The 26912-nt window shown below is 43.5% G+C and overlaps 1 protein-coding gene across 1 annotated transcript in view; it reads left to right on the forward strand.

The window, feature by feature from the left end:
* fnip1 (folliculin interacting protein 1) overlaps positions 1 to 26912 on the forward strand; it is a 54800-nt gene that overhangs the window by 11761 nt on the left and 16127 nt on the right. The window contains exons 2-11 of the mRNA XM_080014393.1: positions 8897 to 9026; positions 12815 to 12958; positions 13118 to 13218; positions 13966 to 14040; positions 14354 to 14436; positions 15535 to 15618; positions 19113 to 19184; positions 24156 to 24291; positions 24971 to 25172; positions 25816 to 25901. Coding sequence (XP_079870519.1) covers positions 8897 to 9026; positions 12815 to 12958; positions 13118 to 13218; positions 13966 to 14040; positions 14354 to 14436; positions 15535 to 15618; positions 19113 to 19184; positions 24156 to 24291; positions 24971 to 25172; positions 25816 to 25901 — 1113 coding nt within the window. The remainder of the gene's footprint in view (positions 1 to 8896; positions 9027 to 12814; positions 12959 to 13117; positions 13219 to 13965; positions 14041 to 14353; positions 14437 to 15534; positions 15619 to 19112; positions 19185 to 24155; positions 24292 to 24970; positions 25173 to 25815; positions 25902 to 26912) is intronic.

The following is a 26912-nucleotide window of genomic DNA, read 5'->3' on the forward strand; positions in this document are numbered from 1 at the left end:
TTTATTGTCCTGAATTACATTGCCTGCTTAAGTGCTGAAGAGATCTAGGTTGGATCCCGATCAGATTTTCTTTTTATTGCCTGCTAATCTTTCTGAACTTATGTGATGGTCCCATATGTATCTTTCTTTCCACAAAGATGGACATTTTTTTAAATAAAAAATAAGCAACATCTGTCATTTATTCAGACTTTCTGTTTCTTCGAGCTGAACAGGCAGTTTTTTGGTGAATGTTTCAAATCTCTTTCACATACCCTTACTTAATTGTCAATCTACCTAAGAGTGACAGGAGAGCTCATATCAGATTCACTTGTGTCACATGGTGTTTTGGACTTCTGTCAAATTTACACTTGAGACAGATTTGACATTCTTTCCATCGCTATCGGCTCCCTTCAGGCAACACAATTGGTTAGACGTTGCGCAAAGTTTTAACCAAACAATGGCAGATTGTTAAAGCGGCAAAAGCTGTCTGTTGCTTCCCCAGTCTTCTACTTCTCTAGGAGCCACAGCGTTGCAGGAGCTGTCTCTTAGTTGTTTGTAATTCGTACTGCTTCTCATGGGGGTTGGGGAATGGGCCGTAAATGACGCAAGAGGGGTCTCCCTCTTCATTTTTCTCTATGGATTAAAGACCATTGAAGGTGAGGGAGAGAACTTTTTTTAACCTGTAGTTGGACTGCACTGTTCAAGCTGCTTGTATATGCTGTATTGGGGAGTCCAGCATGTCTGCTGCTGCCTCCATACTGCCCCCCCCCCCCCCCCACACACACACACACACACACACACACTCACACACACACACACAGAGCGCTAACACCGATCACCTGACAGTCTCATGTTGTTGTGTGAATTTAGTTCACCGCTATTCTTAGAACCCTCTTTGACAGAGACAGAGACACGGGAATAGAGAGAGGGTGGGAGGGATAGAAAGAGAAAGAGGGGAAATGAAGAGTGGGAGAGGTGCTTAGAAAAGACTTGAACAAACGAGCAAGGATGCCCAGGTAAGATCCAGCAACGTTTGACCCGGCTTATGTGCCCGCGATGTTGGCACCGTTGAGCGAGGATGAAGGGATGAAAACGGGCTGTTTCTTTCTGTGTAGCTTTGTCTTTTAACACTTGCCGTCTTCTCATTAGCTTGGTAAAATCAGGAACAGGGGGAGAATTTGTTCTTTTGACTTTAACTTTGCCCTTTTTGTGTGTTTTGTGGAACCAGAAAGGCAGTGTTCTCTCAGCAGCAGGCGTCTGAGATAGCCCAAATCGATTCAGTCACTGTGGTTGAGTTATGTAACGTAGATTACAGAGTTGGGCTCTCAGGGTTGGCCGCACGGCGGGCTTTACTCCATTGCACCAGTCTGCTTGTCTGCTGTGCCAGCTTGTCTGAGCTGTTTTTCAGTCAGAAAGACTCCTCCATGCTCTTGGAGAACACTATTGAAGACAAAAGTAAGGGCTGGGTTAACAAAACCAGAATGATATTCAAAAATGATTAAATTAGATTGTTTGAATTTCTGAATTAATATGAAAATGATATCAATATTTTGTTTGTAAATAAAGCAGCCGTTTTCCGCTTCAATGAAATGCCACCGTAGTGGCACATTAATCAAAATATTTTAATTTCCCACATTAGACCGAATTTGTTGAGTGAAATATTTTTCAGATGACATACTGAAAAGCTGGAAGCTGCTCTGATTCTGTGTAGAATGTCAATATATTGATACGGAATCGTATTGTGAGCCATCTCATCGATGCTGGATCGAGTCGAAATTTAATTGAATCGTAACCCTTTCGTATAGAAATCGAAACGTCATCATAAGCTTTAATCAGCATGCCAACCGCTCTTCAGTGAGTACCTCCTCTCCTAGCCTACAACTACTTAGCACTACCTAGCAGTATTTATTGTTACACTAATGTCTCTGTCGCAATGTAGCTTGAATGTTATACTCCCCTGTAAGTGGCTTTGGATAAAAGCGTCTGCTAAATGACTAAATGTAAATGTAACCGCCTGTTTTGAAAACCTGACATTTGGAAATTAAAAAACAGTTTAGTGTTGCAGCTCTCTGTATCACACATTCTTTAGCACCCCCAAAGAATGTGTGATAGAGAGGAAAGCTGCAACCCCCATCTAGTTAGGGTGTGTGTGTGTGTGTGTGTGTGTGTGTGTGTGTGTGTGTGTGTGTGTGTGTGTGTGTGTGTGTGTGTGTGTGTGTGTGTGTGTGTGTGTGTGTGTGTGTGTGTGTGTGGTACAAAGAGGCAGTTTTCACGTCCTTTCGATTGTGACAGCCGGGTTGAAAGGGGTACATGCGGCTAACCGTTGTCCAGTCATGTGCTGCTTTTATGAATGACTCTCCTCTTCCTTGTCCTGTCACAAGGTATCTGGTATCGATAGTACACTTCCTCATCTCTCTCCCCCCTCTCTCTTGTCTTTCAGTCCCTTTTAATTGTTTTTATTAAGTTCTTTCCACCTGAATAATAATTAGTTTTTTCTTAATTTTTCTGTATTTCTTTTCTTTGTTGTGGGTCTTCAAGCCCTTTGTCATGCTTTTTCTAAGTGTGTGTGTGTGTGTGTGTGTGTGTGTGTGTGTGTGTGTGTGTGTGTGTGTGTGTGTGTGTGTGTGTGTGTGTGTGTGTGTGTGTAAATCCATTATTTTGTGTTTGTGCAGGTTTCACAAACTGTAGCTTTAACAATATAAAATAAAAACACTCTTTCTAAAAAACAGCATCTCTCGTATTATGACAGGATGTGTGCCAGTTGTAATTTATGAATGACTCTCCTCTTCTATTTTCTGTCACAAGGTATCGATGGTACATTTCCTTTTCTCTCTCGCTTGCGTGCTCTCGCTCTGTCACCCAGAGGTTTGACCCACTTTTTAGAGTTTTACTTCATTTTGAGTTCTTACTATACCTTAAGCTGTCTCCAGACAGCTCCACTGAATAAAGCTGAAAGCCCCTTTAAACAAACCAAGTCTTGGCCTTGACAGGCTGTGATTGGGCCACTCGGGCACCCATCATAAGGCCCGCCCCCCAGTATATACACTGGGTCACCGCTTGTCAAACTATCTCTTTGCCTATTCAGCTATCCGCTGTTTGAAGCAAGCCCTCTTTTACGGAGAGAAAGAAAGGAAAAAATGATGTCCGCTGCGGACTTGAAGACATGTGCGGGCTGTGGTGCGCACATGACCCGTGGGGTCGTTATGCGTCCGCGGTCTCGGCCATACACACACAGAAGCGCCGCTGTTGGATCCATCCTTTTGTGTTGACTCCTCAAGTCTGCCGCTGGAAGTCATCCGCCATTGGGTTGACATCTTCGGTCCTAATCGTCCTCGTCCTGCCAAAAGGCCTACGAGCGTCTTGGGGGCAGGCAAAGGGGAGGAATTAGCTCTCCCTTCCTCTGGCCTTGTTTCAAGGCCCTGCTCCTGCCCCTCTCTCGAACTCCCTCAGCATCTTTGCCAGGTGGATCAGGAGGAGTTAGCCGCGCACCAGGAGTTGTGGGACTTCGACGCAGCCCATTAGGGCTCCGAGGTAGAGGAGGAGGGGGAAGGAGAAGAGCCATTGAGGATGCAGAATGTGTGACTCACAAACTGCTGTCCGGGGCATATTCTGCAGGGGCTGGGTGTTGGCCTCCCCGCCCGCGTCCCCTCCCTGTGCCGGAGGATTTCACTAAGGAGGTGAGGTCGCTGTGGGGTGCTCCTTAGAAAACGCCCTACTCTATCCAGGCGTTCAACCAGTGGTCGACCCTGGACACCAAGCCGGAGTTGGGATACCAGGCGATGTCCTGGTATGGCGATGTCCCCCCCCCCCCCCCCCCCCCCCCCCCCCGTCAGTGTCTTACATTCAGGGCAGGGCTCACGGACATGATCTGGCATTGATTTGGCCAAGCCGAGGGGAGATCTGTTCGCTCCACGAGACACGGCTCATTGTCCTCTACTGGAACAATAGCCCTCATTGGGCCAGGATACTCTGGCTCACCGCTGGCCTCAGGCTTGTTTGTTTGCATTCCCTCCCCTCCCTGCAGCAGGTGCTGGACAAGGTGAGGGAGGACAGGGTGGAACTGGTTCTGGTAGCCCCTTGGTGGCCATTGCAGACTTGGTTTGCGTGTCTGAGGTCCCTCATCGTGGATACACCGTGGGTGTACTGACACAGGCAGCCGCTCCCTCCGCTGCCTGACAAGGTCCCTCCCCACAAGTATAAACTGGGTGCCCTGCCCTTTGAGCGGGACCAGCAATTACTTTGGGGGCTTGCATAGGCCATATCAGATCTGAGCTTGCGGTCAGTGAGGTTGAGGGTATACCATATGGCATAGTAAGAACTCAAGTTTGAAATGAAGTAAAATGTTTGGGTTGTGCTACAACCCTGGTTTTACGAATTTAGAACGAGAGTTCTTACTGGTGGCCTTACTGACCAGTTCCCTCAAGAGCTGAATAGATCAGAGGAAGTATGACAGGCGGTGACCCAGTATATGCACTGGTGGGTGGGCCTTAGGATGGGTGCCCGAGTGGCCCAATCACAGCATGTCCAGGCCAAGTGGGGACTTGGTTGGTTTAAAGGGGCTTTCAGCTCTATTCAGTGCAGCTCTCTGGAGACAGAGTAAGATATAGTAACAACTCTCGTTCTTCATTCGTAAATGGTTGTAGCACAACCCAAATGTTTTCAGTATTTTATTTCAGAAGTTCAATGAAAACTACTCGGAGACTGGCTTCATGTTTGGTGCTGGGTACAATAAGCTAGACCCAACTAAATGGAACATTTTCATTTTTTTTAATGGGGGAAGCTGAACTTTAATTGCTGCTATTTACAAAACCAGGAAAACTGGAATACAGAATAATGTTAATCGAGAGGTTGCCCAGTTTGTTTTCTGAGAGCCGGGGTGTGGGCTTTAGGTTTTACAAACCAATGAGTGAGTTTCAAGGTTTCAAACGGTGCTACAATGACACCATTTTCTCTGTTTTAGATGGAGATGTGACCTTTTGCACTGTGTTTGGGTGATTTGGGCTGGTGTTAAAAATGGGTGTTTTTTTCCCCCTTTGGGGAGTTTTTTTCTTGTGTGATTGATAAAGTTTTAATTTTTTACTTTTGTTTTCAACTTTTATTATGATTACTATAGCATTATTACTAACATGCATTTATTTATTTATTTAATTATTGCTTTGTTCAATGAATTGTCAATTACCATATTATTACATAAAAGTGTTTTTAAATACGCTCTCTCTCTCAGGCGTGCACTCTCTCTATCCCTTTATCAGTAATTGTTTTTCATAATTGAATTATTATGGTGCAGAGTTCTGGAGCTGCTTCGTTTCTTCTGTTCTTCTGGCGTTGACCTCTGCTGTGCTTATGGGATCATTGGAGATGTTAGCCTGCAGAATTGTGGGTGAACCTCCAAAAACATCCAAATTTGCTGTGTGCACAAACCGTTGCTATGTTTCTGCCTTTGGCGTCAGGTCTGTTATCTCGGTAAATTTGGGGCCGAGTTTAGAGAGCTACAAACTACACTTTTGAACGTTCATTTTGAAACATGTATTGTAATTTCGTGAGGGGGGGGGATCAGCATAATGAACAATGATCAAACAATAGTTTGCCAATGAACAAACTTTAGTGTGAACAGTGATATGAACATGTGTGTGTGCTAGTACAATTACACAGACGATACCAGAGGACACAACATAAAAGGACCCTTGATGTGTAATTGCTTCAGCAAGCGTATTGGTGAATACCGACGAGGCCTGTTGAATGTAACCTGAGCCCATTATGTAGTCCAGGCCTGTATTAGGTCACCCACTGGATGCAGGACTGAGCTCATCATCAGAGCAGACAACAGAAAGGCTCAGCCTTCTCAGGAACATGCGAAAACGCTACAAAAATCCTTTGCTGCTTTGATTAATTGCTTGAAAGCAGAACTTGAGACATCTCGCTGTCTTTTATTTTTTTACAACCAATCCGTGCATGACAAATCATTTCTCACCAGTGGTTGATTCCTGAGTGTTGTTGATAATAGAATCTGATGACAGAATCTTGTCTGATAGTTGTATGAGGATCGCATCAATACTTTAAATGAATTCAGAGTTACTCATTGAATTTTTTAATTTTGTTACTGCATTGACCCATGCGGGAAGAGCATGCCCTGTTTGATCCCGGCGCTGATGGAGTACAGGCTTAGTGGCCTGTGTACTCTTGTTCTGGTGGAGAAAACTGTTGCATGCCTCAGAGCTCATGGCCGACTGCAGCACCCCAGGACTTTCCGAACAGATGGAGCCAAGTGTTGCTCGCTAAGACATGTTGCTTGTGTGCCTACACATGTGTACGCTTGGTGTGTGCCTTTCTGTGACTAGAAGGGTAATTTTTGTCTTGTGTTTATTATTGTCCATTACATTGTGGCACAGTGCATTGCACTGCATTGAACTGCTGCCTCAAAGCAAGAAGGTCCTGGGTCCGATTCCCACCTGCGGTGCTTTATTTTTTTTTTTTGCATCTGTTTGCGCCCCCTGTTCCACTGCACTATGGTTTGCCTCCTAGCTTCACATAACTTAAACACTGCTGATCTAATCTAGTGGATCTCCCATAATGCTACCAGTGTAAAACACCTCCTATCAAACATTAATAACTTTTCATTTGAACCCAACCTCAAAATTGATCAGTCATACACATGATTTGTGTTTTGGTTTGTTTTACACATTGTTATCTAAATTGCAAATGCAATATTATTAGCTCTGAGAGCTTGCTTGTCGAGCAGCACTTTAAATAACAAAGTAAGCTAAAGGCAACACCCTGGGCCTTTTTACCTGACAAAGCTGCACCTTGATACACTGGCTTGTTTAACACTACTCCCTTGTGCAACCTGAAGAGCTTTGCCTCCAGGAGGGTGTGATGAGTGAAGTAATTTACTTCCACACGTACACAAACGCAGACACATTGTGTACGTTCGCTTTTAAAGCCGCAATGGCCTTTTCTTTATTTCACTCACTGTATCCTCTGACACAAGTGTCTCTTTATGTTCCTCAATAAGGAAGAACACTGAGAACTTTGAGTTGTCACCAAAGACATTGGTGTCTAGTTGCATATTATGTCAAAACTGATCAGACTAAACAGATTAAACAGGAGCTGCACAGCTACAGTTTTATTTTGTGTTGAGTTGACACTTGTCTTCACACGTTTGTAGTTCCTTACTTTCAATAGTTTTTATCATTAAAATAATTATTAAAAATAAACTATTTTATCATGTGCGTTTTTGGCACAAGTACAATTTTGCTAAATTGTTGGTGATTCTTCTAGTGGACCTATAGTTTTAATCACTTACTATCTGCGTTTTTCGAGCAATTTGAGAAGCTTACAGCTGGTCAATATGACCAAGAACTGCTCCTACTTATCAGTACCTCTGATTCCATATCTGAACTGTTGTACTGACTCTGTGTATGAGTGGTAGATTTGGGTGCGGTTTCATCATTCGCCCTCACCCGTTTTCCTGTAAATGCTAAACATTATGGGTGGCCACCCTGCGTCCTATAAAAGGCTATGTATAGGTCCGTCCCATTGCATGTCTGTGTATCTTATCAGTCATACCATTCACCCTGTTGGTCCGGTATCCTGTTTGGTTTCATTGCTCACTAATACAATACAACACAAAATACAATAGCAGTGAGCCATGTTTCTTGAAACAAAAAAAAAAAAATCTGCTGACTATTAAGAGAATTGTGACAAGATGATTTTGGTGATGTGTGGGCCCTGGCTAAGTCCTCTGCCTGTTCCTGGCACACACTGATGGTATGTGATGGATAAGTTGTAGTTCTGACACATATAGTCCCAGCACATTGAGTGCTGTGTCAACCAGTATAGGAAATAACTTCAAGTCATTAAAATTGTTCGTTCCTCCCCTTGCTTTTCTTTTATTATGTCCATCAATTCTTAAGTGTCTGTCAGTATATGGACTGTTGTTTTGGATTTCAGACAGACATCAGATACAGTTTGACCATGGTAAAACGTCATCGGTGCATTATGCTGTTGTTTGTTTTTGGCAGTGCCAGTTGTACTATGCTGTGAACAGGGCGATTGTAAAGTAGCTGGTTAATTTACAGACCTGTACATGCATGTGACCTTGCTTGGAGTCACCTTTCACAATTTAAATTCTCTTCCATTTATTGCATGATCCAAGAATGCTATAAAATGCCAGGATATACTGTATATCTCCTTGCTCCACCCCAAATTCTCTGGATGCATTGTTTACCAACTGCATTGACCCAGATATCTCGGCATTAGTTTAATCAACAATGTAAAAACGGAGTGAAAATTTGTCCTTTCTTACCCAGAATGAACCCGAAGGAAGTACTTTCTAAGGACACAAGTCAATTCTTGGGTCCTTTGTATTGATAAATGGTCCAGGGAGCCCTAGTTTATGTTATGTGTTTCTTTTCAAGGTGCTTTTAACTTTGTAAAGTGGTAATATGAAGGGCTGGGAACTCTGAAAGGAACGCAAGAAGTTTAGTGAGAGGGTTCCCAATTGACAACTGAGCAATGAAGAGATGTTGCTGTTAACAAAATGTGCGATTCTTAACCTTCCTTTCATCACCCTTACTCCTGTTTGGACAAACACAATCACTTTGTTCTAGTGACAAACATTGTCAATAACTATATCAGAATCTGCACTGTTGACTGAATTGTAGTAATGTAATTGTGTTTTGTTTTTTTTCTTTACTCTCTCCATCCTTCTCTCCCTTCATCCCACTCTCCCCCTCCCCTCCTACATCCACCCTCTCTCTACCTCCTTCTCCATCCCTCTATCTCGCTTTCCATCTTTCTCTATCCATCCTTTTCTGTTTCTTACAAAACGATCTTGCCCCCCATACTCCAAATTGTCCCGCTCAACCCCTACTTTCTCCAATCTCCACATTTCTGTTCCTCTCCTTCTCTCGTCCAGCTGGCCCACCCCTCAGCTGGAGCCCAGTCAGATCAGGTTAATCGTGTACCAGGACTGCGAGCGGCGCGGCCGTAATGTCCTCTTCGATTCCAGTGCCAAGAAGAGGGGTGCAGAGGAGACCCCCATCACAGTAAGTTAGGGCTGTGAGATAACTGCAATACCACAGTTACGTGACGTCACCGTGGTATTGAGCTCATTACCGTCATCACTTTTTTTCTTCCCAGTTTTTTGCTGGTGAAAGTTACAGGAGGATATGAAATATAAACACAATAATCATTGCTAAGCTCTCATCATTGACTGTCTTCCACGCTATGTTCAAGGACTTCTGGAGAAACCTTACAGTTGCTCTGCTCCCGCTTGTCACTTCAGCTTTGCGCGCCAGGTGTGGGTCTGATGAATTATTTCTAGGGCTGTACCCGACTCTGTCAGACGAATCAAAATTGGCTGTTCGATGTGAAGATGAGGGGGCAAGGGGCAGGGCTGTCCACGATCGGGGAGCACGGAGAGCTGTGTTTGCGTCCGTGTTGTAATATACACTGACCAGGCCGTCGATAAACTGCAATACCGCAGTTGTACGTTGCTTTTCACCACGTTAAGAAAAAAATGACACAGCGTCACAGCCCTACAGTAAGTTCCTTCTTTTCGTCAATTTAGTTAATTTTGTGCGTTTGAGATAATGCTGGTCAATGTGGCTGCAAATGTCTCCATTGTTATCAGTGTTTCTGTACTTCTAACAGGGAAGTACAGACTTGGAAGGGACCTGTACGGATCGCCTCCACGGTTCGACTCGCATGTGAACTGTGGATTAATTGAAAAATTTAACCATCATAGTGAAATACAGTTTTGCTACCGCTGTTGCTTTTTAAAGTAATAATTCCCTAAATCTCGATGCAGAGTTACAGTGAAATGAAGGCCTGAGAGTCTTAATCGGATCGGTATCCGTAAAATGTACCCAAATAGTCGTGATCGGATGGTCCGAGTCGGGAAAAACGGGAGGTTGCCTTAAAAAGTTAGTACCTCACCGTATGTATGTCGCACCGTCGCGGCATGGTAGCAGCCACCAATGTTGTAATAATCCATGAATGGTGCCATCATGCAAGTTCCAAGGACTCCACCTCCCCTTGGACGTTTTGAATGTTGTGTTAATTTAAGACCCTGGGCAAAAGTTCCTTGCTTTAAGTGTTCCACAGAATAAATGGAAAGCATTTTGATTCGTTTGCCCCCTCCTCTGATCCGAAAAATGATCAGATTTGGGACTCAAAACAGACAGACAGGGCCAACCTGACCTGGCCGAGGCACAGGACACCATTTGAGCTTCGCCCTGGTGATCTACCAGGACGCCCTGACAGGGAGTTCCAACCAACACAGGGATTATCAGCGGAAGGCAGGGAATGTGTTGAGCGAATGGGAAGCGGGGGGGGTTCCCGTTTGGTCTTTAGCATTTGTACGGCCTCGTTCTGATTGGCCCATGTGGGGGACTGTTCTTAGGTAGGGCTCTCCTGGTTGAGGCTGACCGGTTGGAGAAGTAATTTGCTACCCCTGTACTGCGGCATGAACTGCACAGCGCGTGTTCATGTACCAGAACTTAATACCTGGGACAGTCAGTCGCTGAACTGATTACGCTCATGAGGTAGAGTGGGTCGTCAGTAATCAGAGAGATATATATATATATATATATATATATATATATGCGCATTCCATTTACCATACAATAGGTTATCCTGAAAGCCAGGACATACTGTATGTCATCATGTTGTTTGATGCAGTGTAGTTGGTAATGATAGTTTGTAAGGGTTCAAAAGTTTACCTCAAATTATCGACGCATATCAACCTTGAGGTACTTGGTCCAAACATATTGGGACATTGTGATTGTCCCCAATATCTCCCAGCTCTATTGTTATTGAATGTCAACTATGTTCATGTTGTTTTTGAGTAATTATGTTGTCTTTCTCTCTCTCTCTGTCTCTCTCTCTCTCTCTCTCTATCTCTCGCTCTCACTCTGTGTGTGTGTGAGACAGAGGAGCGGCTTGTTTGTCGGCGTGTCTCTTATCTGCAGTAATAATAGCGTCAGCTGACGATGTGGAAGCAGCATTCTTCTTTACTCACATGACAGCACTGCTGTTTCTCTGTCTCTCGCTCTCTAACGTACTGTCTACATCTCTGGCTTTCTCTGGGAATAATGTCAGTCACTCCAACACACACACACACACACACACCCTTTGTTTTTCAGTATTAGCTAATATATTCAAAATCCAATTTAAAATAACCCAACTGCTGTCAATTACTACATTGAACTGCATGCATTGTCCAATTTGATATTAAAATAAAACAGTACATCATTTTGGATCAAATCTTGTCATCACGGTTAATTTAGGCACTAAAACTGGAGTATGAAGCTATCTCAGTTTCACGCAAATATAAAGCCACTGAAGGAGGATAAAAGGTAATACAGATTTATCCACATCCCCTGTGTGTATGGGCGCGCACATAGGGGCACACACACCCTGCGGACCTCTAGCTGGCTGACAGTGGGAATCAGACTTTCAATTTGCTCAACACCCTGCTCTCAATAAACGTGTGTTTCTGAAGCTACCATTTGCAGCAGACACACAGCATATAGAATTGCAATAAGGTAAGAGAAAGAGATCTAGACTATGACACAAATAGCGACACACCTTGTGGGGTGTGCCATTACTGGACGTGTGTGTGTGTGTCTGTGTGTCTGTGTGTGTGTCATTGCCAATGCATTGTGTGCATTCTGCGAGGTTGGAGCTTAGCCACCCACTGGGTGACTTGTGTGTCACGTCACATGACTGCTTTTTTTAACCGGGGGAAATCGTTTCTGTGACGAATATGACCGGGTAGGGTTCCCTTCAAAATATTTTGATTTAAGGATATTTTTCTACGCCATTTACAGCCTGCCATTCTTTTATCCAAACCTTTCATTGTATTACTGGGATTAAATAGTGGAGGGAATAAATGGAGACGGTATTAAAATGCAAAGCAGTGGGAATGGAGAGAGAGAGAGGGTGGATGGAAAGAATGGAAAAGAGGGATGGATTGTGAGGGGGGGAAAACAAGTGGCTGACAGAGGGAAAAAGTGTTGGGGAGTAGTAATGCGCATTGTTGAAAAGTTAAAGAGTAGAGACTACTTGTATTCAATCAAAGTATTCGACAAAATAAATACTTTGAATACAATTAAATAAAGGCCCAGCCATTTGGGCTTTATTGTTCTTTATTTATTATTGTGCTTTTTTTCATTTAGATTTAAGTTTGTTTACTTGTTTCTTTTATGGACATTTCCTTTCCATAAGAATGCAACAGTTTTTATTTTATTTTTTATTTTTTTCTCTCTCTCCACAGTCTAAATAAGCATCTGTTAAATTTTGGCTGATAGTCACATGCTCCTGGCCACCATCTCCCAGTACACACTCAAGGGCAGGACACACACCTACACTTACAAACAAAATGAATATACTCACACATCTTTAGCTGTGCACAAATATTCTACACAATATACTCTTTCTCCTATTTCTCTCATCCCATTTCTATCATTTTGTAACTCCCCTCTCTTTTGCCACTATATCCGTCTATCACCTTTGCTCTTTTTTTTCTCTCATGCACACACAAACACTCAGATGGTTATTTAAAGTGCGTTTATATCCTCCTAATCCCTACACTCACAACCCACGTGCATTCTGTTTCAATTGAGCCTCACACTGCTTTAAATGTGCTGCTTAGTATCTTCCAAAACCCCAAAGGTCCTGCTGGGACTCAAATCCCTATCATTGAACACATGCCCCCTCCATTGATCCACATTTTTAGGTGCCTTGCTGAGGTGCCAAAAGACACTTAACATCTCTGTGCCTGAACCCATGTCTCATTTGTAAGCTACTTAAATGTGTGTTTTCCCCACAGCGGTTATGCAACGAGGGCCAGGTTAAGATGTTTGGGAAGTGCTGCCAGCTCCGACCTACAGGGGGCAGCAGCAGCTCCCTGGACAGCTCCTCCTCCTCCGCCTCGGAGCCCCGAGAAACCAAGGAGCAGGGCCTCCGCTTCCAGGTTGCGCACACACACACACACACACACACACACACACAGTAAAAAAACAGTCAGGGTAGTGAGTTCATACTTTGCCATGATCTTTACTCTTAAATACTTAAAATCTTTTGCTCCATCCCTCCCCCTCTCGCTTTCTGGCCCTCCTCTTCCTCCCTATAGGGTTCCAGGTGTTCGTCTGACGTGGTCATGTTGGGGGAGATGATGTTTGGCTCTGTGGCTATGAGCTACAAAGGCTCTACCCTAAAGATTCACCAGATAAGGTGACATAAATATGGTTATTTTTGACATTTGTTCAACGTTTATGGCATCAATTTGTGGTTTATTTAGCTTGGTCAAACGGTTAAAGGATGAGTTTGCTATTTTTCACCCCCGTCCTTATTCAAACCTTGATTCCCATCATTTATAACTGTTCATGGCACAACCTCGCAGAGACGTTCTATTCTGCTGCAGGTTCTCATTTGATTAAATGTCACACAACGGTAAACGTTCTAAGTGTAAAATCTTAGATCGCTTTTTGAAAACAGGAAACTAAATTTAATCTATATAAAATAAACGCAAGTTAATGGGGACGACAGGAATGTGAAAATTAGGAGAGCGTCCAAGCAACAGTTGAACCCAAGCCAATGTGGGCTGAGTACAATTTGGAAGAGGTTCATCTTTCAAGCTTGGACAAAAGGACATTTTTAGAGGACAAAATTATCTGAACCCGATCGATAAAATTCCACATTTTGTATCACGAGCAAACAGAGAAAAGAATAACTGATAGTGACACCTCACCCCTCCCTTGTTGATTTGTGTACAGCAACCATGAGCACACAAATAGGAGAATTTTAGTTTAAATTTTCTAACCCTAGAAATGTAGGTCTCCGGAAAGTATTCCTTGATGATATGTTTTACACACACACACACACACACACACACACACACACACACACACACACACACACACACGCATATTCAGTATGCACTCACTCTGCTGGCTGTGTCGTTCTCTATCTTCAAATCAGGTCGCCACCTCAGCTAATGCTGAGTAAGGTCTTCACTGCTCGGACAGAAGGCAGTGTCTATGGAAGCATGAACACGTAAGTAGGCACACACAGACACACCTACCCGCTGGCAGTGGAATCAATCCAATTTTTATACACATTTGTTTATAAATGCACACTACGCTTTGCCTGTCATACTCAAGATCAGTCGTACTGTTTTACCTCCCACTGTGGTGAATTCCGGCTCTGGCCATTATCTCTCTCTATCACTTTATTATTATTATAATTATTATTATCTATTCTTTGCTCCCTCCCTTTTTCAGTAATCTGCCATAACGGTTAAAAAAAAAGCAAAAAAAACAAAAACAAACCCCTTCCCTGGCTAACATTCTTTTTTCCTTTTGGGCAGGTTACAAGACAGTCTAGAGTTCATTGGGCAGGACCCCAACACCTTGAAACCTGAGCAGAACAACAGTCTCCTAGGAAACATAGGTAACTGCAGCAGTTGCCCTGAGACAGCGTTAAGATCAAGATGGATGCTAACTTTTTTTTGATATGTGGAATGATGCATTTTATTATCTTTTCTTGAAGGGCCTCATTTTATGATGAAGGCAATCAGAATCAGACTCAGAAATACTTTAATAATCCCAGGGGGAAATTACTTAAATGACATTCTGTAATGTCCTGTTAGCAGCGAGGGAATAGAATATATTTTTTACTCCCTTTTATTATTATTTAGCGTCTTTATTATCCTGTATTATTATTTATTTGATTCCTGTATTAACAGCTAGTTTTTCTTCAGTTAACTTGGGCAGTTCAAAACACCTGTGTAGAAATTTGCGGGGTTGGGACAGATGTTGCTTGGCCCTTCCTGTTTGCAAACTGTTCTTATGCAAATATAAAATGTTGCAACAGCTCTCACATATATGCTCCTCCCGCTGCCACACAAATTGTTTTTATGATCCCTTGCCTGAACAATAGTGCGCCAAATAGTCTCAATTATGTGAACACTAGGCATTGTGTGGAACTATTTAGGCTTTATCGTCACCATTAGTTACTTGCGTCTCAAAGTTATGTAAATAGAGCCTAATAATTAGTGACTGGTTGGCTCTGGTAAACATTTTGTTTTGAATTTGACCGTGTTCAGAGATTCTTAACTAATTGGATGGAGTTGATGAGGTCATTAGAGGAGTCCTTTAACAAAACTTCACACAAGTCTGTCTAAAGTTTGCCACATGTCTGAACCTCCCAGAAATGTCTTTTCCAGTGATCTTTTATCATCTAACATAAACTCCTTTCATCCTCACAGAGAAGACACAATGGGCAAATCCCAAGTGTAAAGATGTTTTTATTTTTTTATTTTTTTTCTCCACCTGTCTCATTGTGTGTTTTCTGTGAGCCTTTTACTGACCTGTCTGTAAAGCCTCGCGTCATGTACACAACTAAGGGTTGTGGATAACAAAAGGTCTCGACGGCCGGGAGGCTCAATCCTTCATCCTCACTTCAGCTTCACTAACAGTGTTTCATGTCTTGTCCTTTTCCTCCCTCTGTCTTCTTTTTTTTTGTTGTTTTTTGGTTTGTGCTGCGCAGGATTCTCTCAGCTCTGCAGTCCTCGGCGGGCATACTCTGAGCAGGGCCCCCTGCGCCTCATCAAGAGCGCGTCTTTCTTTTCAGGTTGGCGCTCGCATCGGCCATGGCCAACGTCTGTGCAGTTTGCATGCGTGTGCAGCTGTTGTAGCAGCCTCAGTAGAAGAAGTAGCTTTAATAGTAGTCGTAGACGTGGTGCTGGTGGTGGTGCGGCGAGTCGGGCAGAACTTGGATATGCTGCATGTTTGTGTGAAGGTTGGTCATTGGTTGCGGTGGTTGCATGCAATGTCACAGCATGCCTTGCAACCGAGCTGGGTCAGATAGTAGCTGCAAACATGGTTAATGTTTTATTTAAAAACGGTGGGGTTCAATGCATTGGGATGATTTTGATCATATTTGCTTGGCTTTCAACTACTGAAAAGGATCATGGCTGTCAAATACGTGGTGGCCACTGACTATCATGGCTACTAGTTGTGTTTTTGTTTTTTAACCTGTGCTGTCAGTGGAGTTCAAATTCTCAACCAGCAAAGCCAATCTTTAGTAATCATCAAGAACCAAGTCCATCCTTTGTGGAATGAGAGGAAAAAGCAGCATTTTTTTTTTATACATTGCTGGCCCCCACCAAACCCCCTCTTCAGAGAACAACATTAGCATGCTAAACAACTCATTTTCATTGCTTCTCCCAGAAGGGGATAATCACCACAAGTGAAACAAACAAAAAAAAAAAAAAAAAACCTTAACAAATAAATATCAATATGTAATTGACACAACATAATTATATTGTATGGCACATGGCCTCTCCCTGTAACAACTAGAGCAATAAAGGAGAATAAAAGAGAGACTCAATCAGGAGGATGTGTGTGATGTGTCCACCGGTCTGTACACACAAATGTTACCCAATTAGTGATTCCTAATTACTCCCAAGCGGCAGAAAAACCCCAAACCTGCAGAGAAGCCGAGAGCCTACAAAGACCCACGCAGAGATATTCAAACCAGTCCCCAAATGCACAAGATGAATAGAGCCCCACCAGCGTTTCCAGGCAACCAGACATGCGGCCCCATCACGCCTTGGGCGACTGCCGCAAAATGTTGCGGTCACCTCCCGCACTGCGACCCACACCCGTGGGTGTGTTTTTCACATGTGTCGCAAACACCACCCGTACATGGAAGCAGGATAAGGCAAACAATTTAAACTGCTATCTGGCCCTTATCTGGTCTGCAATTTGTTTTAAAGAAGCATGCACAGTGCATGGGTTGATCTGCTCACATTTGTTGGTGGCTGTAGTTTTAGTTTTTAGTAAACCTCTGCTCTCCCTTGTTCCTTGTACATTCTTCCTCACTTCTTGCTCACTTAAGCCCCTTTCCCACATGGAATCCATAACATTGATGGATAAAAATATCCGGAAAATGCACTTGGTAGTCATTCCCACAGAAAAGTTCCGTATGGAGTCTGTTCCCACATAGAGGACTGTTAGGGGTGCAGTACGTAATGCGAGAGGTGTCTGTCGTCACGAGAGACTAGGCAACATAATCGGTTTTGAGACCAGCGCTTCGCTCCCCATCTCTTCCCTCCGCTGACTGAGGGCACAGAGCCCCCGTCCCCAGACGCAATAACCCTAACAATGTTATTATATCAGTCTGCCCGGCGGCAGACTCCTTGCCCGGCGACAGACTCCTTGCCCGGCGACTGCACCACACTGTGGTGCAGTCGCCGGGCAAGCCAAATGCTTGTGCCCGATGTCTGCACCACACCCATAATTGTAAAAGACACGCCTAGGGTCTGAGTGGCATTATTGAGAAGGTTTTCTTCCCGAAAACAAATAATTTAAAAAATATTTGTGCAAAATAAATATTCGTAAAAACCCACTATTTGGGCTTGTCCCTAGTTTACAGAAATGTAAGTGCATCCATTCCCACACACTTCCATTCACAGCCGTACCGGCCCTTTGCCGGAATTTGTACTTATTCGAGAATGGGGAAATTTAGCAAACGGCTTTTACGGAACATGGACGTGGCTGCCATTCCCACATGACACCAATACGGAACTTTTGCCAATAGATTCACGGCTTGCAGTGCAAGTGGGAAAGGGGCTTTACTCACGATGCATTTGTCACAATGCAAGGGCAGTTTCTTTCCAGGCAATATAGATGGGCAATGTTCAGCATCAGTTGTGACCAAATCTTTTACTGTCATTTTGTTTTGAGTGTCAAGCCATTTATCTAGGAATAGTCAACTTTTAATGTGTGGTTTTTCAGTAAAACCACACTCAAACTGTTAAAAGTTCAGGTTCTTCACTTCTTACTGGTGTGACTGCGAAGCATTTAGCTACTAAGAAAACCCGCCTATTTCCTGAAACTTCTACCATTAAGCCTTTTATACTTGTGAACCAGTCATTTCTACATGTGCTTTCGTGCCATTTAGATAACAGCTATACATTCGTCAAGCAATATTGCCAATCTTTATTTCCTATAGAAAAATTGCAATGTTTAACTTTCCCTTTCACTTTAGTGCTAACATATGACGCTCGTTTACCGTCATATGCCATATGTTGCCTTTTTGGCCAAAAGTCTTCCCAACAGTACGTACTCCTTTTTTACCCTGGCCTCCACATCCTGGATCCTCTCACAGAGGGTGAAACCTTTGCAAACACAGAGTGCTGCTGCACGGGTGTTGACGTCTGTTAAAATACTCATCCCAAGCTGCAGTGACACTCGCCTACAACCCTGTTAAGTCATGCAACACTGGAATGGCCATAAGGCAGAGTGCGTGCAAGAACTCACACACGCACATGCACTCGCACTAACAGACGTCTTTCAGCAAATCCCGTGTTGATTGATCCCATTAATCATGTCAACGGGACAGTGCTGCTTTTAAATGCGGATTCAACTGATGCTCTTGTATTCACACTTCTTGAGAGCTGGACTTTTTATTTCGTTTTTCTTCCTCTAGCCCCTTCCAAGTATTGAATAGCAGGCACCATCACATGCATGTTATTTTGTCTATTCTGCTTGTAGGACTACATATTATGAAAATAGAATGGGGAATAGACCATTTAATTGCAGAACTTTTTTTTTTTCATATTGAAAAATCTGCGGCCTTCATATAATGTGTAAAGTTAGCTATTCAGTCATGGTGCTAGTCTGCAAGCAGCAGCACATCACCACAGTGGTGGAAAACCCCTCTAGTATGCTGCTTTGACGTGTTTTTCTTTCCAACATAAAGGCCTTCATAGCAACATGAGAATCTGTCTTCCAAACAACATTTAACACAACACCCGCAATGCTCGTATTGAGGGCATGGCCATCACCATGGCTTTTACAACCAGAAGTTATAGTATAAGCTCAATAGTTAATTTAAACTACGCTTGTGATGAGCGGACAACTCGATAAACGGACTCCTCATGGCATAAACAAAGAGTTTGATGTGCGTAGACAGAAGAGGAGGTGCAGACTGGCGGAGTTGCTTTCTGCTGCTTTCAGTTTGATCTGGAGCACTCCAGCAGACGAGAGGTGTCCGGGACGACGTCCTTCTGTTTCTCGCTCTGTTTCTAACATGTCCTTTTTGTCGCCCCCCCCCCGCAGGCCACAGTAACCCTATGGACATGCCCGGCCGGGGGATGTACGACGAGCGGGACAGCGGCATTGCCAGGTCAGGTAGGTGAACGAGACTAGTAAAGGAAAAGCCCGGATTGGCCAACAATGCACATGGTTCATACGCAGCCTTGACTTGGTCTGCCACTGCTTTCACCTGCTCGGGCCACAGTGGCGGTGATGCAACAAGGGGAGAAAAAGGCTACAACCAATGGGGTTCGTAGCCCTACTGTTCTGTTAACTATCAGTGTGTGGTTTTATAGTTATTTATTTGTTAATTGACAATACTATAAATATTTGCATTTACACAAAAAAATGCTGAAAAAGGTCCTAGAATTCATCAGAATATACTAGATTTCTATTTTGGCCTAACTGGCAAAATAGTTAAATTATTTGTTCATATGGTCAACTCAAAATTTGAATTTGTTGAGACAAGGTAAAGGTAAACTGAGAGTTGAGTGGATTTGTTTCTGTTCTACATCGATTATTGAGCTCAACCTTCAGTTCATTTTAAACGCACTGGTTTCATTGAACTCCCCAATCCAAGAGCCATAATGCAGCTAATGGGTTTAAGAAGGAAGCGTGCGTGTAGGCCTGGGTCAAAATAGCCGTCCTTCCCAACAATTTTGTTGTTTGTGTGTCAGAGACTGTCTGTGGGGGAGGTTTGGAGTTACACAGCACCCAGTGTCCTCCGCCTAGGACTCTTATATGGTGGAGAAACGCACATTCATAATTCCATACATTGTGTGTGTGTGTGTGTGTGTGTGTGTGTGTGTGTGTGTGTGTGTGTGTGTGTGTGTGTGTGTGTGTGTGTGTGTGTGTGTGTGTGTGTGTGTGTGTGTGTGTGTGATAAAAGCTAGTGGTGGAGTTGACTGAAGGCAGCTTTACACCTCTCACGTTAGAGCATGTTCCACATTTTGTTAAGAGTGTGTGTGTAGCTGTATGAAACTGAAAGGCGACAAGCTGCTCTGCAAAGGTATTCCATTAATGTTTTTTTTTTTTTTTTTTTAATAAATTGTATTGTTAAAATGATTATCTGTACGATTATTTTTGGAAAGAAAAATCCCATATTTGGTTAATTGATTTATTTGGCATTCACTTTTAAAGAAATAGCCATTCCATGGATTTGAATTATGCATGTGCTCCTCTAAACGCGGTTTCCATCGTTAGTGGCAGGTTCCTTTCTCGGCAAGTACGCAACGATTCGGCATAAACAGTAGTGAAAAGTAGTGAAAGTCAAAGTCAAATGTGTGAGGATTTAAATGCATATTTAATACAACACAGACAATTCTATTATATAATTATAGAACCCAGAATCGCGATTGTGGCCCCGCCCCTCGGGGCCGCCTGCGCGAGCACCTCGCGTCGATTCCGCACATTTTAGTATTTTTAGAGTTTATAGAGGTTATTGTGTGTAATCACCGGGTGTGATGACATTTCACTGCATATATGTATGACCGTATGTATATGTATGTGACAAATAACCACTTGAACTTGAATTTGATAAAGCAGTGTAGCTACTGTAGTTGTAGTCAGTAAACTATCGACAGGGATGAAGGTTCACAAAAAACTTTAGAGAACAGGGACCGTTGTAGTTTTGAATATAATTTTTGGACTGGGTACTTCCCACTTTAAGTAACTGAGAGATGTTCCGCTGCAAGTGGGAAAGTACTTCTAGGGATTTGAAATGAAATCTATTTCGCTGACAGACAGACAGACAGATGGAGTGATGTAGAGGTGAGCAGGGTCGGCTAGAGGATCGCTGGGTTTTTTAGGACCCTTGAAAAGCTTGTGCAATGGAAACTGACCCCAAGTCCCTCCATCAGCCCCCATCAGTGCGCCCCCGCCCCCCCCGGAATGGCTGGCATGGCAGGAATCTTTTCCTTTCTTGTCCAACCCAGGTCACATGGAGCAGAATTTAATATAGCAGCCCCCCCAATCTAATAAAAACCTAGTAAATTAAGTTCTAATTCCAGCCTCACATCCCCGTAAGCTGCGCGCACACACACGCACACACACACACACACACACACACGCACACACACACACACACACACACACACACACGCACACACGCATGTCATGTACAGTAATGGCACACCCCACAAGGTGTGTGTGTCGCTAGTTGTGTCATAGTCTTGATCGCTTTCTCTTTCTTAAAGGTGCAGTGTGTAGAATTTAGGGAACAGACTTGCCTGAAATGGAATTTAATATTCATGAGTATGTTTTAATTAGTGTGTAATCCCATGAAAATTAGAGTAGTTGTGTTTTGGTTCCCTTAGAATGAGCCTTTTTTATCACATGGGTGTGGGTGCACTTCACAGAGGCCGCCATGTTGCACAGTCATGATTCTTCTACAGTAGCCCAGAGCAGACAAACCAAACACTGACTCTCGAGAGGGCTTTTGCGTTTTCGCAAGGTTCGCGGCCACCGTCTCTTCCATTGAGGCCGCCATGTTGCACTGTCATGGGGAGAGAATTTTAGTTGGTTGGGCACCGATAGATGCCACTAAATTCTGCACACTGCACCTCTGCCTTTTCCTTTTCTTTCACACCCTCCATTTGGCATTATTGAGTTCATTGATGTTTAGCATTAAGTCTGTACATTCAGAAAAAACATATAATTAAGACAGAAAACAATGAATCAACATGACATAATGATGAGGAAGGTCCAGACATATAGAAAAAAATAAGCCCAGATAATAACAACCAATCAAACACTATAGAACAGGGGTGTCACACTCATTTTCAGCCTGGGCCACATCAGCATTATGGTTGCCCTCAAAGGGCCGGTCGTAACTGTAACACTGTATAAATGTAACTACTCCTTAGTCAGTCTCTGCATTTGATTATTATTTATTCAAATATTGTACATGCATTTACATAAATGTAAAATTATATGTAAGCACATTGCTCTGTGTTATAACATAAATCCCTTTAATTTATCAGGTTGAAAAACCCACATTACTCCATCAATCAAAGATCACATTTTTCAAGTGAATAACAAAGACAAATATCAACACAACACAAGTTATTACATCAACTTTGTTCAAGTTTTGAACAAAGTTGATGTTTGTCACTGAGAGAGGGGCAGAACTTTGGTACAACAAATAATTGTGGGCTGCTAAGAACATGTGTGACAAGATGTAATTAACTCAAAATAGGATTGTCTCAGTTCACAGCTATATTGGTCAAGATCTAGGTGAAGGCGATGAGGTGATGCACACAATGCAGGTGCGCCATCGGTAGTTAGCTCCACCAACTTTTCCCAGGGTCATTTAGTTTTACTTATGGACCTCTCCACCGCATCAAAAATGTCCCTCCCCATCGTTGTCCCATGCGTGGCAGCTACATCCAAGAGCTCCTGACTGACAGTGAAGTCTTCCTTCACGCCTCTTATAAAACTGGATAGATGCGCTGTATCCGGGTTGTCTGTGCTTTCATCAACAGCTAATGAAAAAGCCAGGTAACTGCGTGACTCTTTGGCCGGCTGTGTTGTCAGATCGCCTGCTAGTTCCTTAACTCGGTCTGCGATGGTGTTTCTTGACAAACTTTTACATTTTTGAAAAGTCTGTATCTGGTCGGGGCCTTTAGCGTGCACCGCTTCAAAAATGCACCCTCTGACAAACACTTGGAAGCTTGGGCAATTTCTTGAGCCACAATAAAGCTAACTTTCACTGCTGCATAATTTTTGGCTGTAGCTTTTGTAAACATATTCTGCTGCAATTGCAGTCTGCCTTTTAATTCTTGGACAATTAGATTTTTTTCTTGGAGGCTAAATTTAGCATACTTGGCTCAGTGTTTGGTGTCACAAATGCAGACGTAAATTGTGTTCCTTCATCACAGACACTGCCTCGTAACACAGAAGACATACCGTTTTTTCTCCTTGAAGCACAAACATGTATTCGCTCTCCATTCTTTCATTAAATTGCCTTCCCTCTGCATCAATTTTTCGCTTGTTGGACATTTAGGGATTATTTAAACATCTTTTTCAACTCCGTCACTTGTTAGAAAACTTCTTTAGTTAAACGCCGATATGGAAACACTGCAATCTAGTAGCAGGATGCCGTCATTTTGTGGGTCACAAAATTGACATGCATTGTGGGAGAGGTAGTTTGTGGTCACTGTATGCTGTAAAGCAGCATAGACTTTTATTTTAAGACAATCATATGCCTTTTAAGCTCTTGTGGGCCACATAAAATGACTTGGCGGGCCTGATTCGGCCCGCGGGCCTTGAGTTTGACACGTGCAGTAGAATGTGCACAAACAAAGGCACACAGACACACGCTCAAATGTGAACCTTGTCCACACAGTTATTTATGTCTCAGCCAGTCGGCACTTATCATCAATAGTTACACCAGGGGGGGGGGTGTGCTTGTGTGCGTGTGTGTGCGTGCGTGCGGCGCGCAGGTTGTTGTTAGTAACGTGCCTGGTTGGTGTTAAGCTTTCCAACAGCACCAGCATGTGACCGTTGGCTCGCTGGCTGAAATTGGATCCCATATGATGGCTATCCAGTTATTTGTTGGGGGGTGGGGGGGTGGGGGTGTTTATCAGGAGCTTGATCTGACCCTTTGAAAGTGTTTTTACCTCCACCTTGTTGAGATGTTACTTTGCCTGTCTATAACTATGAGTATCTCTCAAGCTATTTCTGTGTATATTAGTCTCACTGTTTATGGGAGTCATTGTGGCTCATGATCTCCATGGCAATCGTGTGTGTGTGTGTGTGTGTGTGTGTGTGTGTGTGTGTGTGTGTGTGTGTGTGTGTGTGTGTGTGTGTGTGTGTGTGTGTGTGTGTGTGTGTGTGTGTGTGTGTGTGTGTGTGTGTGTGTGTGTGTGTGTGTGCGCCTACTGCCCACTGTTGAGAGTGAGTAAATCCTTGCACTGGTGGACTGACTCATTCTTCACTTTTCAGTTCTTGTTGTCACTGTTCCATCCTCCCTCCTGACTTATGTTCCATCATTTCCTCCTCTAAACCCCCTTCTGCTGCTGATTCTCTGTTATCCTCCCCTGTCTCCTCCCATGCATCCGTTCACAGCGTCTCTGAGCAGCTTGTTAATCACTCCGTTCCCGTCCCCTGGCTCCTCCCTGACCAGCAGCTGTGCCTCCAGTTATCAGCGTCGTTGGCTCCGCAGTCAGACCACCAGCCTGGAGAACGGGGTTTTCCCCAGATGGTGAGGCACATTGGGTGTTTAGAGGGTGTGTGCATGTGTCAGGAGGCCGTGACTGTTCAATACCGACTTCAGTTTTACCGTTGTTTTGCGCAAATCAGCACCACGGTCTGTACACTGACAAGGCGAAGGATCTGCTGTTGGGTCAATATAAATCCATCAATGATTGGCTTTATAAAGCACTGACCCCAAAATGCATCGCTTCAATGGTCAAACTTTCTGTGTCTAATGTCATAGATAATAGACCATCTGCTATCCCTCAAACAAGCCGATGGATACTTTTTTAATATTCATCTTTGCACGTAAGCAAATATTTAAGTGGACCTCACACATAATTTATAAAAGCCAAATGAACCATCAATTTATTTGTAAAGAGGTATAAAGCAATAATATTATTTCATGGTACATTTGTTTGGACATTGCATGTAATACATGTGGATGCCAAACAGGTTCAGAAATCGTGCTGATGGAGCCTCCACTCAACCGTGTGCTTCAACCATGACATAATTGAATAATTTTTTTTTTGCTACTGCAATAATATGTACATGGCATACACATTGTAAACATGTCTAGTCACATATCTGGAGGCAGCTTCCTAATGCCCTGTCAGGCCTTATCTTTTTTGTGTATCTGTATATAAAAATAAAATAAAAATGTCCACCATACCCCTGTTTCTTTCCAGGTCAGTGGAGGAAAGCTTCAACATGTCTGACGAGAGCGGGGGGCCCAGTCTGGGCGTAGCGCGGAAGAAGAAGATCGCCATCGGGGTAATTTTCCTGCTGTCCCCGGACCCCGAAGAGAACAACCGCTTCCAGGACTTCTTCTTCTCCCACTTCCCGCTGTTCGAGAGCCACATGAACAAACTCAAGAGTGCCATTGAGCAGGTAGTGTGTGTGTGTGTGTGTGTGTGTGTGTGTGTGTGTGTGTGTGCGTGTGCGCGCGCGCGCGCTGTTTTGTGTAAGTTGGAACCCTTATTTTTGTGGTTGCCATTTCTAGTGATGCTGCCTTCCCTCATGTGCCCATATAAATAAGTGGTTAAATTGTTCATATTTTGGCTCATGTCAAGCTCGATTAGCTGTAAATAGACAAAAGATAATATTTGAACAGAGATATGCATCGAGATCTGTTCCTTGATAGACGTAAACGTAAACCCTTTCCATTGTCACGGTGGAGATATAACTGTCAGCAACATCCATTTAGTGCTGAGATATGAATAGACTATGAACACATATTCCCCTGCTTGTAATGAGAGGTACTGGTGTCAGACAGATTGACTGGTCATTGGTCATACCTCGTATTCCTGTGGTTTCACTTCCAGGGTGTTCTGGCAGCGCTAAGGCCCTGGAGTGCTTCCAAATTCACACATGCCCCTTCTATTTCTATGTCCCTTTCCTATTCCACACATTCCTGACTTCCTCTCCCATGTAACAATATTTCCTCCAGGCTGTCAACTTTAATACTCACTCTGGAAAAATGTGTGCGTTTTCCATCTGTGTATGTTTGTGTGTTTATTCCGTCTCTGCCAAGGCAATGAAGATGAGTCGTCGGTCAGCTGATGCGAGCCAGAGGGCCCTGGCCTACAGCAGAATGGTGGATGGGCTCAACGAGTTCAGGTGGGGCCTCAACTTACACTCGCCCTTTTTTTTTGGCTCTGATTTACATCGTCACATTCGTATACGTTTACCAGTCACCTCACATGACCCGCTGAAGCTGGGGGGCGCGCTCGACCAGAGTCTCTTTTCTCATAAGATGGAGACTAGTGATACAACCTTTACCTTTTAATTCCATGGACCCTCAGTTTGATATGATTTTGTCTCTGCGACCCCAGTCTGAGGTTATATTTATTGTTGGATATGATCCAAACTTCCACACCATACTTAATCTAGTTTAATCTATTCTCATTTTGCTGGAGACCCCCTTAAACCTCTTATAGGACCCCTGTGGGCCACAGGACCCCACGTTGAGAACCACTGGTCAAAAAAATTAATACAATTTAAATACGATATATTAAGAACATTATAAATATTCTCTCTTAAATTCAGGGCCTGTATGCCTAGCTCTGTTGGTTTCATCCATTTCACATCCAAGTCACGTCTTTTTCCTTGCCAAATTGGAAGATTATTGTCTGCCTTCCAAGGTGAAATGGTCCCTTCTGTCTTTACTTGTGCCAAATCTATGCGGTTAATCACCGTCTCTTCAGTGGAGCCAAGACTAAACTTCAATTGAATCACAATGCGCTCCGGCCAAACACTCCCGCTCGCCCGTTGATCTCTCTTACGCACCATGACTCTGGAAAGGAACACGAGGTTCCAAGGTCTGTCTCCGAGGGAAATGTTGGGAAGCCACATGCTGTTTTCATGCCATATCTCCTCCCACCATAAAAATCCCAAGATTATTTTCTGTGTAGGGCAGCAAACACTCAGGCTTCATGTCACACTTGTTTTCCGTACTAAATATATGCGTGTCATGAACATGCAGACCTGAGCTTCTGATTTGTCTGCAGTTGACAGCCCCTGCAGTTGGATTAGTTCCGTGGATTAAATAGACAATATATAAAGTTCAATAGGTAGAGGAGGTAAAGCGAAACAAGGCCGCAAGATGTCCGCAGTTAATATTGTTTGGAC

This window comes from Zeus faber, assembly GCF_960531495.2.
Source record: "Zeus faber genome assembly, chromosome: 14".
Classification (NCBI taxonomy): Eukaryota; Metazoa; Chordata; class Actinopteri; order Zeiformes; family Zeidae; genus Zeus; species Zeus faber.